The following is an 18,037-nucleotide window of genomic DNA, read 5'->3' on the forward strand; positions in this document are numbered from 1 at the left end:
GTTTTGTTACCCATTTCTTTTTGTCATCAAAAGTAAAACCTAATTGAAAGTAGCTACTTGGTAATTATAGTTGTTACAATAATTGGACCTAAAGAATCTTGAGTTGAAGTGCCTTCACAATAATGAAATCTAAAATAGGGAACATTGGGATGCAAAAAAAAAAAAAGCTTAGTGTTGGCTCTTGCCTAGCACGTACAAAGCCTTGGATTTGAGCTACATCAGGGGAAAAAATAAGCACTATTGTTTTTCTTCTGTATTTATTTTACTTAAGTTTCTTCAGTTAGCTTCTATAATGTTAATTTTTTTAATAATATGTGTTATGATTAAACTCCTGTTTTAGGACACTATAATGTTAACCTACAATAAATGTTTTAAACCCCATGTTTATTTTAACCTGAAAGAAGTTCATGAAAGATTATGAGCTAGAGATGAAGACATCAAAATGTTCATCTATAGTGTTCCTAAGAATTCTTAAGTTATGTTCTATTAATTTTTACTGATTTTCCTCTGAACTATTAGGCTGTTAAAAAATGAACAACTAACGTTTCACAGAAGTTTCATCACAACAGCCATTTTAACACTTGTCTGTCTCCACAAATGTCTCTTTATAAAGAATTAAATATTTTCTTTGCATCTTTTGATTGATTGGTTCTTTTTTTATTGTAACAGCTTGCTGCTGGTTGCAGGGGGTACAGTTCTGAAAATCTGTGATTTTGGTACAGCCTGTGACATTCAGACACACATGACCAATAACAAAGGGAGTGCTGCTTGGATGGCACCCGAGGTGTTTGAAGGTATATGGCAAAAGTGTGATATAACTGATAATCTATCACTCCTTATGAATATACTACTAGATTGTTCCTCTTTTACATGGCTTTATTTGTTCACTATATCTTATTATAAGACATACTGAGTCCAAAAAGGTATAAAATACAGCCAGTGATCCCAAATTTTATGACAAAGTTTAAATATTTTTGCATTTTTTACATAGATTCAAGTATACATGTAGTTATTGTTTATAGATTCCGAAATTGTAAAACTACCTACTTGCTAAAGTTTTTTGCAACTCCTAAATAAATATGTCTGATGTTTTCATAGTTATTTACAGACACTGCATATGTACACAGCAGTAAACATTTTGAGTCACCCACATTCCCTAGTGTGAAGTCAAAAAAGGCAATGCTTTGCCTTTTTAATTTTCAGCCTATTTAGAGCCCCTTTTCCCCTGTGTGATTTTTGGTGATTTTGCTCTTGAGAATGGCCTCAAATATAGTCTACCTAAGTAAGAACAAGAAGGCTGTGAATGTATACATTCGTATCTGAAAATGTATCTCTTAGATAATGTTCTTTCAGGCATGATTTACAGTGCTGTGAGTTCAACATTAGTGAATCAGTAACAGATGGTGAATAATATGTCTTTAAACTGAAACATTCATAAAACAAGGTTATCTGTTGACTCCTTGACAAAAATTTCATGACCAGAGACACACAGAACATATAACACTGTACTTCAATGATTCTGTGTTCACTATGACTTAGTAGAACCTAAGTGATACAAAAATGAAAGTCAGCTGTGTTTTTTCATCCTTCATATTGTTTTCTAACAATTCAAAATGAACAACCCTGAGACACTGGTTTCCAGTTCCCACTGGGATTTTTCTGAGTGGCTTTTACTTCTTCTTCACTAAAGAAGCTCATTTTTACCTTTAAAAAAAGAGCCCTCAATTTAAGCACAAATAGGAAATTAAAAACTAGTTCTAAATTAAGAACCAGTTCTAAAAGCATAGTTCATGTGGGCTGGGGATATGGCCTAGTGGCAAGAGTGCTTGCCTCCTATACATGAAACCCTGGGTTCAATTCCCAAGCACCACATATACAGAAAACGGCCAGAAGTGGCACTGTGGCTCAAGAGGCAGAGTGCTAGCCTTGAGCAAAAAGAAGCCAGGGACAGTGCTCAGGCCCTGAGTCCAAGGCCCAAGACTGGCCAAAAAAAAAACAAAACTAAACAAAAGCATAGTTCATTTGCTAGGTTTCTCTATAGAAACATCAAATTATCTTCTAAATAAGAGAATTTAAACTGAGGGTGAAGTGATTTATTTGCTAGGAACTGTGAATACCCACAAAAAAACAGACTGTAGTTATGCTTTAGTTTTTATTTTTTTTATGAGTTAAAAACTTTTTTATTTGTTTTAACCACCCCAAATAAGAATGTTATGCAATCATTTGAATAGTTATTTTACTCTAAAATTCAGTTAAAAAGTGACTACACATGTAGGTGTTAAATCAGTAATAATTTAAGTAATGCCTTCTGTTTCATACACAGATTTCATATATATATATGGAATTTTTAAAAATCATTTATTTAATATTCCTTTTTGTGAGTTACATTGTCTCGGTGTTACTATAGGAGAGCAAAGAAGATTTGTTTATGCAGAAGAGTAAATATTACTATTATTTAATATCACAAAGGCTGAACCCTTGTCTACATAAATCTCTGCATTTCTGAAAGAAGTCACCAAGTAGCACCTGGAGTTCAAATGAGATTACAGTGCTGTTGCAATCCTACATTGTTGTGTACTCTTATCAGTGTATAATTACTCACTCTTAGATTTGGTTTTGAAGGATATTTTTGTTTAGTTAGTGTTAAGGAATTTTGGGCTGTTTCTTGTGCTGTTTTATCCATCAACTTGATATTTCTGTGAATTTTGCTGCATAAACTTAAATGTTAAGGTTTTAATACTGAAGGAAAAGCAACAAAAACAGAACCATCTTTTGTTTTTGCTTTAATACTAGAATAGGGATCCATCAGAGAATGGAAGATTTTATTTAAGATTAGCAAATTACAAAGCCTAGGAGTTGAACACAGTAGTAAAATATATATGCTTTGAATTTTCAAATGAAAGGCCCTAAGTTTGATCACCAGCACTACAAACCAAAAAATTACAGAAATGTACACATCTCATACTCTGCTCCAGAAAAAATATGGGTATACATCCATAAAAAGGAAAGGTTATGGCTCTTTATGAAAAAATAGAAAATAGCTGGGCTGGGAATATGGCCTAGTGGCAAGAGTGCTTGCCTTGTATACATGAAGCCCTCGGTTAAATTCCCCAGTACCACATATGTAGAAAAAAACCGGCCAGAAGTGGCACTGTGGCTCAAGTGGAAGAAGGCTAGCCTTGAGCATAAAAAAGAAGTCAGCGACAGTGCTCAGGGACCCTGAGTCCAAGGTCCAGGATTGGCAAAAAAAAGAAAATAGCTGACTTTTAAGTGATTTTCTGAAGTTGCTGTTGTGTGTGTGTGTGTGTACGTGTGCATGCATGCATGCGTGCACACATGCACACACACGCACACTTCCTCAGCCTTTTCATTCACGTCTTGTACTTTACCACTTGAGCCATGCCTCCAGTCAGGCATTTTGTTTGTTAATTGGAGATGGGCTCTCAGGGCTTTTCTGCCTAGTCTGGCTAGCTTCAGACTGTAACCCAAATTTCAGCCTTTTAAGTAATAGAGAATGCAATGTGAGCCACTGACATACTCATGATACTTAATTTATTTCAAAAGATGCATTTCTTAAAGATTTAAGGTACTTCAGAAATAGTAATTTCTGAACTCTATGGTCATACCTTGTTTTTGTTCAGGTTAGCCATTCTTAACATATATCAGAGCAATTGTTTCTGTAAGTCATAAGGGGAAATGTCTCAAGATTTTTCTGCTTTTTTTTTCTAGGTAGCAATTACAGTGAAAAGTGTGACGTCTTTAGCTGGGGTATCATCCTCTGGGAAGTAATAACACGTCGGAAACCCTTTGATGAGATTGGTGGCCCAGCTTTCCGTATCATGTGGGCTGTTCATAATGGTGTGTAAAAGCAAAATTTATCTCTTACGTTGAAATATATAATTCTAACTGGGCTTGGTGGCTCATGTCCATAATCTCAGCTACTCATATGAGGCAGAGAAATGGGAGGATTTGGATCAAAGTCAGCCAGATCAAAAGACTTCATCTCATTCAAAATAAGTCAGGCGTGGTAGTTCAGCTGTGCAGGAGGCATAAATAGAAAGATGGCAATCCCAGGTCATCGCAGGCAAATATGAGACCCTATCTGAAAAATAACCTGAGGGTCAAAAGGCCATGGCATGGCTCAAGTGGTAAAGTTGTCTGCCTAGCAAACATAAAGTCCTTAATTCAACCCCTCCCGCCCAGTATGTATGCATGTATAATTTTTTGTAACCAGACTACTTTCTATTTCCAGTCTCTGTCTCTGAGCCCTAGAATCCTGCAGGACGGTGCTAAAACAGTCTTGGTCTCCACATGGGATAGAGAACATTTATTGGCTGTGCAATGATTAGGGAAAAGGCATCAGTGCTTATCCAGAGCCTGTAGTCTTAGATATGGAGAAGCATTGAATTGTACTCTGGAAAAAATAAAGGTATAAGTAAGGGTCTCATGTGATGGCACGCACCTACTTTAGAGGTAGAGACGGGAGGATCATGTTTTGAGACCAGCCCAAGAGTTAGTGAGTCCACATCTCAGCCAATAAGCTGGGCATAATTGTGTGCATCTGAAATCTAAGCTGGACATGAAACACAGGTAGGAGAATTGAAGTCTGAGGCTACCTCCAGGCAAAAACTCAAGAGTTTATCCCCCACCAATAAAATGAAGACAAAAGAAGCCTAGAGGCATGGGGGTCAGTTTGAGTACCTGCCTAATAAGCACAAGGCCCAGAGTTTTTAAAAAATAATATCTCTTGTGTTCTTAAGCTGTTGGCTCCGCAGCTCTTCCTGTAGCCTCTGCCTCCTATGGAAGCAAGTGCCCCGCCAAGAAGAGAAAGAAAACTCCCAGTAGAGTTGTTAAGGTCCAAAGAACACAAAGTGCCTCACTACCCCATTTTTTAAAATATCCACACTTATAGTATAAGCACTGTTGCCTCCTTTCACAGATTAGGAGCTTTGTTAAATGACCTGCCAGAAGATTGTGTCAGAAGATTGCTAATGGGCTGAATTCAACTCTTGGGTTTTTTTTTTTCAGAATCAGATGTTCATATTTTTAAGTCACATTGACTTACAGGCTGTGTTCTTGAATCCCTGTGATCCATTTATAGCTCTAGTAATTATCCATATGATGCTAAAATGTATCTTCATTAATAAAGTTACCCCATGTTTGTTTTGGCAAACTTTATAAAAAATTATTTTGCTGACCTTAGCATCAATCTGTTTTCTATTACTTCGTGGTAATCAATCCTGATGAATGCATTACGCTACACTATTCCACAAATGATAAAGACAGAGGTCTGCCTACTTGGGTCATTCATAGAATGGCCAGACAGTACCATTCTGTGCCACTTCTTAGTCATTTTCCTAGCTCCTGTTCTGTCTGTGATGTTACTGCCTATGGTGTCACTGCAGACAGCACTGGGACCTGAATGTCAAGTAAGGAGTAAAAATACTTCTTAATTGATCAAATTACAGAATCTCATTATATTTTAAGTCTTCCTTAAGTGGGGACAGTACTAATAATATTATAGGTGTAATAATTGTAAATTGGCAGTTTTCAACTAGTGAAATGATTGATTTACTGCAGTCAAAAGGTCTGTTTCCCACAAGAGGCTCATTTGCAAGTTGCTACCTTATCTGACTACTTTTTGATATGAAAGATGGTTTTTTTGAAACATGTTTGCAACTTAACAACTTAAACATTGTGGTTCTCAATAATGTGTTACAAATATTTTAACTTTTTTTTTTTTTTTTTGCCAGTCCTGGGCCTTGGACTCAGGGCCTGAGCACTGTCCTTTGCTTCTTTTTGCTCAAGGCTAGCACTCTGCCACTTGAGCCACAGCACCACTTCTGGCATTTTCTATATATATCGTGCTGGGGAATCGAACCCAGGGCTTCATGTATACGAGGCAAGCACTCTTGCTACTAGGCCATATTCCCAGCCATATGTTAACTTTTGAAGAGTGTAATTTCAGGCTAGGAGTGAGGGCTCTTGCCTGTAATCCCAGCTACCTGGGAGGCAGAGATAGGATGATAGTGGTTCAAGATTAGTCCAAGCAAAAATTTGTTGGCAGGACTCTCTCAGCCTAGCATAGTGCCTATAATTCTAGCTATGTAGCAAGTATTGGTAGGCTGATTTACCCCAAGCAAAATCATGAAGACTGTATCTGATAACTAAAAGCAAGTTCTGTGGGCATCAATCATGGCCCTGAGTTTTCAAACTCCATTATCACCTAAAGAAAAACAAAAAGGTTTCCTTTTGTGAAGCTATACATGGATAGATTAAAGGACAAAGAAAAAGTACTTTCCATGATCGAGAGAGAGAGAGAGTGTCTGTGTGTGTGTGTGTGTGTGTGTGTGTGTGTGTGTGTGTGTGTGTGTGTGTGTGTATTACAGCACATCTTAAATAACAAGATGTGTTAGAGTACTTTTTTGGAAGTGCATTTAAAAAAAAAACCTGTAACATTGTTTGGGTAAATGCTTGCTTTTCCTTCTCTAATTTTTAATTATAGGTACTCGACCACCTCTGATCAAAAATTTGCCTAAGCCCATTGAGAGCCTAATGACTCGTTGTTGGTCTAAAGATCCTTCCCAGCGCCCTTCCATGGAGGAAATTGTGAAAATAATGACTCACTTGATGCGGGTATCATCCTTCTTTTGAGGGGCTTTTGGTTTAGGGGGATTAAATATAAATTGAGTTTTACTACTTTCTGCTTTACAAGCTTTTCTGTATTTTCCAAGTTAACCTAGTCATTTATTATGTATTAAATCAGAAGACACATTTATTTTAGAAAAAAATCTACTTCTTTGTAATGAAAAGCTAGGATTCTAGGCTTATTATATAATGCTTATCAGATAGTAATGTGTTTGTTTCTGGACCCATTACTCATCTGTAACATGAGGGAAACAATTAGAAGATACTGAATTATTATCTGATAAGTAGGCTAAATTATATTGAAAACCTTCCCAAGACAGATATATTATGACCAATAACATGCTAAACTAAATTTTAAATTTCCTGATAGATTTTCATCAAAAATCAGTTAGTTTTATAGGGCACTAGAAAGCTTGCATTTTCAGGTACATTTATTCCGGGAAATTTTGATATTTGAGGTTTTTTTCTTACATTATTTTGAGTTTTTTCTTATGACAATAAAAAATAAGATTTTTTTCTAGGACATATGGAGCATTTTAATTTCGAACAAACCTGTTTAAAATAGTGGTCAGATTTTTCTATTCTACAAATCAAAACATGAGGATTAGTTGAAATAGTATAGGCTGTTAGTGTTTGGAACATTACAAAGCCAATAAGATTGTGTATCGATGAGCAAGTATTAATTTTGGAGCTTCTTTGTCAGAAGAATCTTGCACTCTTCTAAAATACAGACTAAGAATTCCTAAAATGCTCAAAGGTTTAGTTTCATTCAGTTGAAAATAAGCTAGACGGGCTGGGGATATGGCCTAGTGGCAAGAGTGCTTGCCTTGTATACATGAGGCCCTGGGTTCAATTCCCCAGCACCACATATACAGAAAATGGCCAGAAGTGGCGCTATGGCTCAAGTGGCAGAATGCTAGCCTTGAGCAAAAAGAAGCCAGGGACAGTGCTCAGGCCCTGAGTCCCCCCCACCCAGGACTGGCCAAAAAAAAAAAAAGAAAAGAAAAGAAGCTAGACAAAACAGCGTGAACTAACTGATTAAAGTTCACTACAGTATTTGAATGCTAACCAAAAGCATATAAATAATCCAGTAACTTAAAACTTTTGGCTGTATAAATTGTTCACGTTATAATTATATTCACATGTTTTTGAGAGTAATACTCTTTTCCTAAGTTCTAATTTTTTTATCCAGCAAATTTCATGTTTCCAACTCATAAAAGCACAACCATAATTTTATCTTCTTAATATTGAACCTATTAGTCTTAACAATTATTGTGTTACACCAGTCTCCATTACCAGACTAACAAATCATTGCAAAAATTTGGTAGTTTATGTCACTGTTAAGTGAACATCAGTGGTTACTACAATTATGAGGAGTGATATATTCTATTTCATATGTTCCTCTAGAGACTATGGTGTTTTCTTCAGGACTATCTAGACTGCATGTAACTTAGATGCTTAGGTAGGTACATGACATTGTCCACAGTTGGCTTTCAAAAAACAGTGTATTGTTATCATCTTTGTAAAATTACAAATTTAATATTCTACAAATTTAGTGTGTTCCTTAGGAAAAAGTCAAGTAGCATCTTTACTGCATAAGGTCAAATGTCACAACAAGTTAATTTTGATATACTCTTCAACTTAACTTTAATAGGATTTAATCCATGTAATGGAAATTTTAATTGTGATTTGCTTTTTTACATACAGTACTTTCCAGGAGCAGATGAGCCATTACAGTATCCTTGTCAATATTCTGATGAAGGACAGAGCAACTCTGCCACCAGCACAGGTAAATGGACAAATAGATTGGGAAGTAATATCCTGTTTGTTCAGGGGATATTCCCTTAAAATCTATTCCCATGAAATTATAATCAAGAAGCAACAGATGATGTTCTTATTTGCATTTTAATTCTTTCAATTTCTATGATTTACTGAGTTTGAGTTTCCAGATGCATCATTCTTCATGAAGTTGCCTAGTTTAAAAATTGTTTGAAACTGACTTTCAAGTCAGTCTTAAATTAACTTGCATAGTTAAGTCTGGAAAGATTAGCTATTGTATTGCTGTAAATGTCATTCTTAGTTTGAGAAACAATTTTTACATAGATACCGCTAGATCAATAATATTAGAAATCATTGCAAATGTTAGAACACATTTCTTGATTACAAAAACCCTGCTTCCTGGTTGTCTTCTAAAAAGATTCATTTATGAAGCTATGTTACAATTAGAAGTTCCTCAGTTTTCTAAAATATGAAGTGGTAGTGAGAATTGGTAGTTTGTAGTTACGATAAAATAATTTAGGAAAAATGTAATTCTCAAAATATATGACATTACATGATTTAATTACATTAAAGGTATGTGTTCTGATGGATCAATTGATCACACATACATATATTTACCTTGAACATAAAATTTCATTTTTATTGATAAATATGTTTACTAATCTATTTTCCCTGTACCATTACAAATAGTTGTATTTGTTTTAAGCTGCTTTACTGTTTTGCCAGTTATTCTCAAATTTCACTTTTACTGAATACCTTTGAATTGCTCTCAATTCTAATGTGAACTTCTCTGGAATCCTATCATTTGTTTATTCCCTTACCTTCAAATCCTCTTTTTGTTTCCATATTGTAACTTTCAGCCCATTGATCTTCCACCTTTTCACTGATCCTCAGCCCTCTTAGATTCTTTTTCCTTCATCTGTACACTTAATTCTAGCCAACTATTGTACTTGGCTTGGGAGCAGTATTCAGCTGCCTAGACTCTTTCTCAGACTTGCCTGACTAAATCACATGCCTTATTAGATTGTCAACACTAATTTTACTAATTGGGCTGTAGCTGAATGTGTTTGAGACAGCACATGTTGGCTATTGTCAAATGCCTATTTAGTGCTACTGTACAGTTGTACTGTACTCCATCTCCTCTCTCATACATTACTTAATTTTATACATTAACCTCTTCTGAAATTTCAAACACCTCTTCTCAGTTTTAGATGACCTTATTTGCTATTGAGAAAAATGTAGTAATCACAAGACAACATCTCTAACCTCCCTTGCTATGTCCACCTACCTACCTACCTGTATCTGAATCCATCTGTTCTTTTCTCTTGTTAATATGGCTAAACTACCCCCCCTCCCCCGTGCTTTTAGCCAAAAGCAGGTTTACTGCTTGTACATTAAAACCCATCTGCTTTCCTAGTAATTCTCTTTCTTACCTCATTAATTTTAGCCTTCCTAATGTGCTCATTCCCAGCGCAGATACAGTCTGTATTTGCATTCACTAGTTTCTCTCTTGCCATTCTCTATTGTATCAGTTCCACTCAGACTTCTTTTGCACCACTAGTCCACAATTGTTCTTGTTAAGGTTACCAGTTATCTCTATATATTACTAAGGAATAGGATTACTTTTAATTCTCATTTTATTTGATACAGTTCCCCCCCCCCCACTCACTCACACACACACACACACACACACACACTTTCTTTGGTTGTTCTCTTGAATACCATATTAGCCGAGTTTCCTCTTGCATCTCAGGTCATTTATTCTGTGTTCTTGTTGTAGTTGACTAGTTGGTTTGTTGCTCCTTTTCTCTTCTTCCTTCTTATTATTTGTGTGTCATTCCCCACTCCCAACTCTACTGTCTCTCTTTTCACTGGTTGGGATTCAAATCCAAGATTTTACTCATTCTAGGCAAGCATTCTATCCTCCCACCCCCTTATTCTTAGTTTTCGTTGCTGATTACTCCTCATCTTTCCAACCTAAAAATGTCAGAGTTAAAAGGCTAAGTCACTGGTCTTTTTCAACTATGTCCATTTCTTGGTAATCCATTTTACTATGGCTTTTAACACCATCAATTTTCTAAGCTTTTTCTCCATCTTCTACCTTAACGCCACACCAATAAATCCAGCTTCCAACTTGCCATCTAACAGAAGTTCAGACTTAGTATTTTCCAAACTGAGTTCAAGCTTCCTTCAAGCATGTTGATTTTCTGCTCTTCCTCATGTTAGTTAATTTCCTTCAGTTCTATAGCTTGAGGTAAAATCCTTGTTTTCACTATGTAGACGACTACTTGACTCCTATTTGTTCCATCCATGAATTTCATTTCACATAGGCTTGTTTAAGTGTCTTCATTATGTGAAAAATGTTATTTTATTCCATTCATGTCTTGCCAGTTTGGAAAAGAATTTGAATTACATGCTAGTCAATGAGACATTTATATTATTCTCAACCTCTAGTTGTAATTGTTTCTGATTTCCTAGGCTCATTCATGGACATCGCTTCTACAAATACCAGTAATAAAAGTGACACTAATATGGAGCAAGTTCCTGCCACAAATGATACTATTAAACGCTTAGAATCAAAATTGTTGAAAAATCAAGCAAAACAACAGGTTTGTTATGTTATTAAAAGTAAAATTGTATTGATGCCTTAGTAGTAGTCACAATATTGCCTATAATGTAAATCCTGCATTCTCCTGACGCAGACATATGAGTTTAAAGATAGAGGAGGTTTTCCTGCTGTGTATCACAATAGTAGTTTTTTTTCTCTTCTAATAGTTACTGTCTTTACTAACTGTATTGCCCTCTCTTTGTACAAAATGTCTGACTTTAATCATTAAAATTGTAAAATGAATATACTGTGGCATTTTTCTAAATCTATCATTTAATCTTGTGGAGATTTGTTATATTTTAAGAATTGACTCCGTCCATGTTTAGTTATTTCACTAATTATTCAACGACCTTTCATAAAGTAATTCCTGAACTTTCCCTCCCTTCCCCTAGCTAGGGTACTAAGTTGGCAGGGATAGGGTTCTTCCTCCTACGCTGCTCCAGAGGAACCTCAGTAATTCTGACTGACCTCTATAATTTTTTTTTCAAATTTTTACTATCAAACTGATGTACAGAGAGGTTACAGTTTCATACGTTAGGCTTTGGATACATTTCTTGTGCTATTTGTTACCTTGTCCCTCTGACCTCTATAATTTTGACAGAGTGAATCTGGACGTTTGAGCTTGGGAGCTTCCCGTGGGAGCAGTATAGAGAGCTTGCCCCCCGCTTCTGAGGGCAAGAGGATGAGTGCTGACATGTCAGAAATTGAAGCCAGGATCGCTGCGACCACAGGTAAATAGCAGCTGCCATGCTAGAGGAGTTAAAAAAAGATGTGTAAAATCCTTTGGGGCAGGGTAGTTGGAATTGTTTTAGTGAAGATCTTAGATTTCTTTTTGTCATACATTTTTAATCTGGAAGTAGGTTTTACAGTATGCTTTCTAATAAACTCCCTAACTATAATTATATATATACACACATATATATATCAAATTCTAAATAAGGAAAGCATAACTTTCAAACATTATTTGGATTATAAAATATATCTTCTTAGCTATAGATTTTTTCCAAGTATAATTCTTTCTGCTCATACCTGTGCTTAAAATCTAAGTAAAAATTGAAATGTGGTTAAAAGTAGAATGTTTACAGGGATTTTAAATTATTTTCTTCTACTAGGTTTTTGTGCTGAACTCAAATAATAAAAAAGCTTAAGTTAGCCAAAAAATACCCTTCAGTTATAAATATCATTCAGCTTTGCTGTCTGTTTTTCTTCCTTCCAGACAGCTAAGTTGGTTGTGGTTAATTCATTTAATAGTGGAATAAAAAAGAGTGATCGTTTTATTGGATCTTGAAAAGTTTAGCATTTACATTCCATTGAGACCCAACAACTTTTCCGGTCAGGTTTCATTAACCAAAAACCTCCCATAATGCCCTACTCTGAGATAAACACTTAATTGTTTTTATGTATTTGCCTCTAGACTTTTCACTATATATTTTATGAATATATATTTCCATGTATATTTGTGTATGTGTGTATTTTTTTTCCTTAGCTAACGAGGATTTCTTTTTTAGGTCTCATTTTCTCCATTTGTTTTTTCTGAGTAGACTATTCTAATTGTATGTGGAGCTCTTTAAGCAGTCCAGGTGGATGTCATACTTATCTTTAACTAATCTTGATCACTGAATTTATCAATTACCACTAAAATCCATTATGTAAAACAAATAATTCAAAATAACAACGTCTATATCACAAGCTTTTTTTTCACACATAAAGAAGATGAAAGTACACTCACTCCATGGTCATCAGACAACTGATCTTCTGTTTCTCCATGTCGCAATCCCTATTGTATTTTATCCTTCGGATAACTTGTGGCCCCAAAACAGCAATTATGGTCTAGTTATCATTGCCACATTCCAGACAGCCGGAAGGAGGATATAGGGAAAGAGTGAGAGGACAGCCAGGCTCTTTGAAGGAGCTTTTCCTGACAACTTCCAATCAGTGGCAGTGGCCAGAGTAACATGTTTAGATAACTACGCAGAACTTAAAAGGAAGAAAGGATCTGTAGTCATTTTTCTGGGAAGAATGCTGTCCTAAATAAAGCCAAAATTCTGTGGCTAAGAGAGAAGAAAAGAACACAGATTGGCAGACATTGCTATGCGAGATCTTGTAAAGAACTAGGGGTCTCTGCCACAGGTAGATCTTCAGAATCAGTCAAGTTGAGCAGAGACTACCAGCCATTGACAAACCCTCTGCTCTTCATGAGTCACAGGTATTTGTGTGAAGTGGAGTTAATGAGCTCTGTTCATAGAGACATACCTTCACACTTTGAGGAATTTTTACTATAAATGTCAATCAAGTTAGACTTTCTAAATACTGATAGTACCCTAAGACAGACTATAGTGTTATAGAAGTTTTATGTCTTTGCTAGCATTATTTTTCTAGTCAAAACCCCATTTGTGATTATTCTTTATAGAATAATATTTGACTAGGTTTAAGAATAACCACACACATTAAAATCACCTTGTCTTCTCCTCCTATATGTAGGATAAATGCTGTTGTACATACTTTTACATTTATATTTTGATTCATTAACTTGCTTAATCACTGAATTTTACTTTATAGTGCTCTTCAAGAAAAACCTAATTTTAAAGCCTATTCCTGTGCTTGTATAATTAAAACAAATATAGAAGCTTATTAACTCCTCTCTTCCCTCCCACTTTCCCTCCCCTTCCCTCATTACATATCAGTGGGTTCACTTAGGTAGATTGTTTCCCAAGAACACATGGGGACTTTAGCTTTCTCATTACCCTAAGGCTTTGTCTTTTTTTTTTCCTCCTGCTAATTAAAATCATTATGTGATACTTCTTGTATTGTTAGTTGTTTGCTCTTTAATCATGCCTTTCCTAAGCATGAATAAAAAGTGAGATAGTTCTGCATGCCATTCTGCATGAAATGTTATTATTAACATAACTGTCAACTATTCTGTTTTTGTAGTTACTCATTTTCTGTGTTACTATTTGTGGTTGTTTGCATGTATACTGTATATATGTGTTTTTGCAGCCTATTCCAAGCCTAAACGGGGCCACCGTAAAACCGCTTCATTTGGCAACATTCTGGATGTCCCTGAGATCGTCATATCAGGTATCATAGACCACCTAAGGTGGTCTAATCGCTGTGGGACCGGAATAATGATCCCTGGTACTCTTACAATGCTTCTTGCTCCAATTTTGATAGGACATGAATATCAATACCCTTGCATGCAGTAACTAGGGAGACAGATTGGAATTACTTAAACTGAAGTGAACTTGAAAATACAACCTCACATCTCTAGGAGGAACTTCCTTTTTCTTGGAAATGGACACATGAGCCTGAACGTATATGTACCTTTTTTGCACCCAGCAGAAAGAGGGTATGACTATTTGAAATTTTAGTTGCTCTTTGTCTCTTTTTCTTCCCTATGACTCTTTTATGAGCTTCCTCTAGTCTTTCTGTCCCACCTCTTTCTATTGGTAGCAAGTAGGAGTTGCTAAATGCCATTTTGTCTTAACCTCATAAACAGAAACAAAGTAAAACTAAATGAGATTTTCTGTTTTGTAGGGTATCTTGTTCAAAAATTTAAAAAAAAATGATAAATAATTCAGTCTGATTTTCATCAGTTACCAGGGAGATTTCACAAATTACATGTTTTTATACTTAATTTTTATGTGGCATTTTTTGCCTCAAATGTTAAATTGCTTCTATATCTCTATGGTAATCATCTCATAGATAAAAATCACTATTTTTAACTAAAACTTAAATTGCATATTGCCCTTCATTATTGATTAATATGTTAATTTTATCAAAGTTACCACTTATCCCTCTGCTTTAGGTTTTAAACCTCCTCCTCTCTCCTTAAAATTTTGAAAAGGAAATAGTATTTCCCACGCACATTCATATGTGAGACTTGAGTACATTCTTCAGTACTATGTGCTTCTTGTGTGCTTGTACTTTAGCTCAGTGTTTATACTGTGGCTAACATCTCATTATTGTTTTTTCCCCTATTAAATGTAAATCTCTGTAAGGACAGAGACTGTGTCTATTAATCATTATTGGTTGTGTATCAATAGTTATTAGTTCTGTGCTTCACATATTGATTATACTATCCAAGGGAATCTTTGTTCTGCCAAGTGCCATTTGGATATTTATAGCAGCATTTGAGGGCCATAAACAATTATCTAGAAAGGCAGACAGGCCTCTGCAGCTGATGAGAAACATGCAAGAAGTGTATGTCTTGTACAAAATGATATAGCAGCCCAGATACTTCCCATCCTCATTTAATAAGTAGGTGTTTATGAAGTAAATGAGCAAACCACTATTGAGCATCTTTCTTAGAAACTGGTTACAAACTACAATTTTATGGGCTAATTTTTTTCATACAATGCTATTTTGCATTTTTCTCTATCAAAGTGGTGTCTGGTTTTGAAACATTGTCAATATTGCTGTTCAAGAGTTGTGTTAGCTGGGCTGGGAATATGGCCTAGTGGCAAGAGTGCTTGCCTCATATACTGAAGCCCAGGGTTCGATTCCCCAGCACCACATATATAGAAAGTGGCCAGAAGTGGCACTGTGGCTCAAGTGGCAGAGTGCTAGCCTTGAGCAAAAAGAAGCCAGGGACAGTGCTCAGGCCCTGAGTTCAAGCGTCAGAACTGGCAAAAAAGAGTAGTGTTAGCCCATTTCCCACATATAATTTTTATTTGAAAAAGGGCTGCTTTAGAAATAGACAGTATTTGTAGTCATTTTTCTTCCATAATGCAAAGTATGCTTTAGAGGGAATGATACTCAGACTTAAAAATGGCAGTGCTTGAATTTACATACTGCTAAGCTATAATACTTCAGATGTTTGAGAGAATCAGGAAACACTAGACAAATAACACAGCATTAATATATGTCTTACAGGTAAACAGTAAAAAAAAAAATTCTATGACAATGTAGCCAAAACTGTAAGGGGAAAAAAAATGGAGGAGGAGAGGAAGAGAAAGAATGCTTGTTAACAACTGGCAGAATCTCATGGCGTTGTAGTAAGCAGAAGACAGGAATCCTACTTAACATCCTGCTAAGTACAGACAGCCCTCACAACAAAAAAGGTTAACAGTGCTGAAGCTGAGAAAACCTGGTGGGAGGCTTTTTGTAAAACAAGTAGTTTAACCTAGCCTTAATTGACCTTCACTGCAACTATGTAATTAGGTTACCAGATACAATTATAGCTATTTTACAGGTGAAGTAGTTAGAGCTGATGATGAACAGTTAAGTGCAAATTATTGATTAATATATATGGCGTTTTACTGACTTCATGTATAGAAAGTTTTGCCAGGTGCGACAGTTGATACCTAAGCAAAGCCAATATAAATATCAAAGTTTGTTGACTAGGATTTAGACCATTCCAACTACAATTTTATAATACATTTGTCTGTTGAAGATTGTAAAATCATGAGTTAGAATAGGTTTTGAGGCAAGAAAATGAGTTTTCTTAAATGTTTTCTATTAAAACTTGACTTTTAAAAGCATAATACTTTTTATAACTCATTATACTTTTATTTGAAGAAAAGGGAATATGTGACCAATTATTAAACTGATGTAAGTTTCTGTTTTTCCCCTTTAAGAGGACAATGAAATACAGGTCTTAGTTTTGCTTGTACTTTGTTTTCTCCCACATTGTTTCTTTAAATGTTACATTCTTTTTTTTTCCTACAAAATGAGATGGTTGTGACTGAGAAACTATATATATCATCACTACAATATCTAAATTTTACATTTTAAATAATTCCATTGTCAAAGATGAATAAGTGAGATGACTAAAATACACATAATCAGAATAAGAAATTACCTTTTCTAAATTAAAACAAATTAATTAAGAAAACGAATTTTATTAATAAAGAACAGCAGTTGTGCTGCAGTCTTTGCAAATAGTTGGTGCACTCCAGGAATCAGCTATGATTATAATGGATGTCAGATTCACTGGGAGGGCTGGGAATGTGGCTTAGTGGAAGAATGCTTGCCTAGCATGCATGAAGCCCCGGGTTCGATTCCTCAGTACCACATAAACAGAAAAGGCTGGAAGTGGCGTTGTGGCTCAAGTGATAGAGTGCTAGCCTTGTGCAAAAGAAGCTCTGGGACAGTGCTCAGGCCCTGAGTTCAAGCCCCAGGACAGAAAAAAAAAAAGATTCAATGGGGAAAAAAAGATACTATTATCCAATTATCCATGCATACACACAACCTGTAAAAGATCTCATTGAAACATTAAGCTTCTGTACCTTTTCCCACTCTAATTTAAAATTAATTCAACACAGTTTATACTAGCTTGATTGCTATTATAAAACAAAATGAATTTCCAGAATTGATTTACAGAACCAAAACTAATAATGCAATTATAATATAAATAAATCTTGAGAAAATTAGCTAAATTGGAAGCTATTACAGACTTACTTAAGCAGTTTTATTGACACTATTGTAATATCAATAACTTTGAATTTCTCTTAATTCAGACTAAATTATAATACTTGATTGCATTTTAAAATACTTGAACATTCTCTAATTCATTGTATTAATACACATTGCCTTAAAGTGCTACAATTTGAGAACTTTGAACAGTATTGCTTAATTATACCTTTTTTATTCCTAAGCCTAAAATAATATGGCATAACGTTTATGAGTGATAGAATGAACCAGGCACCAGTGGCTCACGTCTGTATCCCTAGATACTCAAGAGGCTGACATCTGAAGAACGTGGTTCGAAGCCAGCCTAAGAGGCTTTTATCTCCAATTAACCACAAAAAGCTGCTAGTGGTTCTGTGGCTCAAATGGTAGAGCACTACCTTTGAGCACAAAAGCTCAAGGACAACACCCTAGGCCTTGAGTTCAAGCCACATGACCAGCACCAAAAAAAAAAAATCATCATTGGAGGATTTTCTCTCTTTAATATTTGTAAGGATATGAGAACAAAAATTGAATATATTGATGGCTTTAAGTCTTATTGCAGTATAAGACTTTGAATTTAACTGGTATTCATTGCTCATAGTAACATTCTCA

General features: G+C 35.3%; 1 protein-coding gene across 2 annotated transcripts in view; it reads left to right on the forward strand.

Moving 5' to 3' along the window:
• The window catches only part of Map3k7 (mitogen-activated protein kinase kinase kinase 7), a 62,284-nt gene that overhangs the window by 22,539 nt on the left and 21,708 nt on the right, over positions 1 to 18,037 (forward strand). Inside the window, exons 6-12 of one of the 2 annotated variants that reach the window (XM_048353825.1) lie at positions 670 to 794; positions 3,730 to 3,858; positions 6,506 to 6,636; positions 8,356 to 8,437; positions 10,906 to 11,036; positions 11,637 to 11,766; positions 14,033 to 14,113. In XM_048353825.1, the coding sequence (XP_048209782.1) occupies positions 670 to 794; positions 3,730 to 3,858; positions 6,506 to 6,636; positions 8,356 to 8,437; positions 10,906 to 11,036; positions 11,637 to 11,766; positions 14,033 to 14,113 (809 nt within the window). The remainder of the gene's footprint in view (positions 1 to 669; positions 795 to 3,729; positions 3,859 to 6,505; positions 6,637 to 8,355; positions 8,438 to 10,905; positions 11,037 to 11,636; positions 11,767 to 14,032; positions 14,114 to 18,037) is intronic. The other variant, XM_048353826.1, reaches the window with a different exon arrangement.

The sequence above is a fragment of the Perognathus longimembris genome, chromosome 9 (genome assembly GCF_023159225.1).
Source record: "Perognathus longimembris pacificus isolate PPM17 chromosome 9, ASM2315922v1, whole genome shotgun sequence".
Taxonomy (NCBI): domain Eukaryota; kingdom Metazoa; phylum Chordata; class Mammalia; order Rodentia; family Heteromyidae; genus Perognathus; species Perognathus longimembris.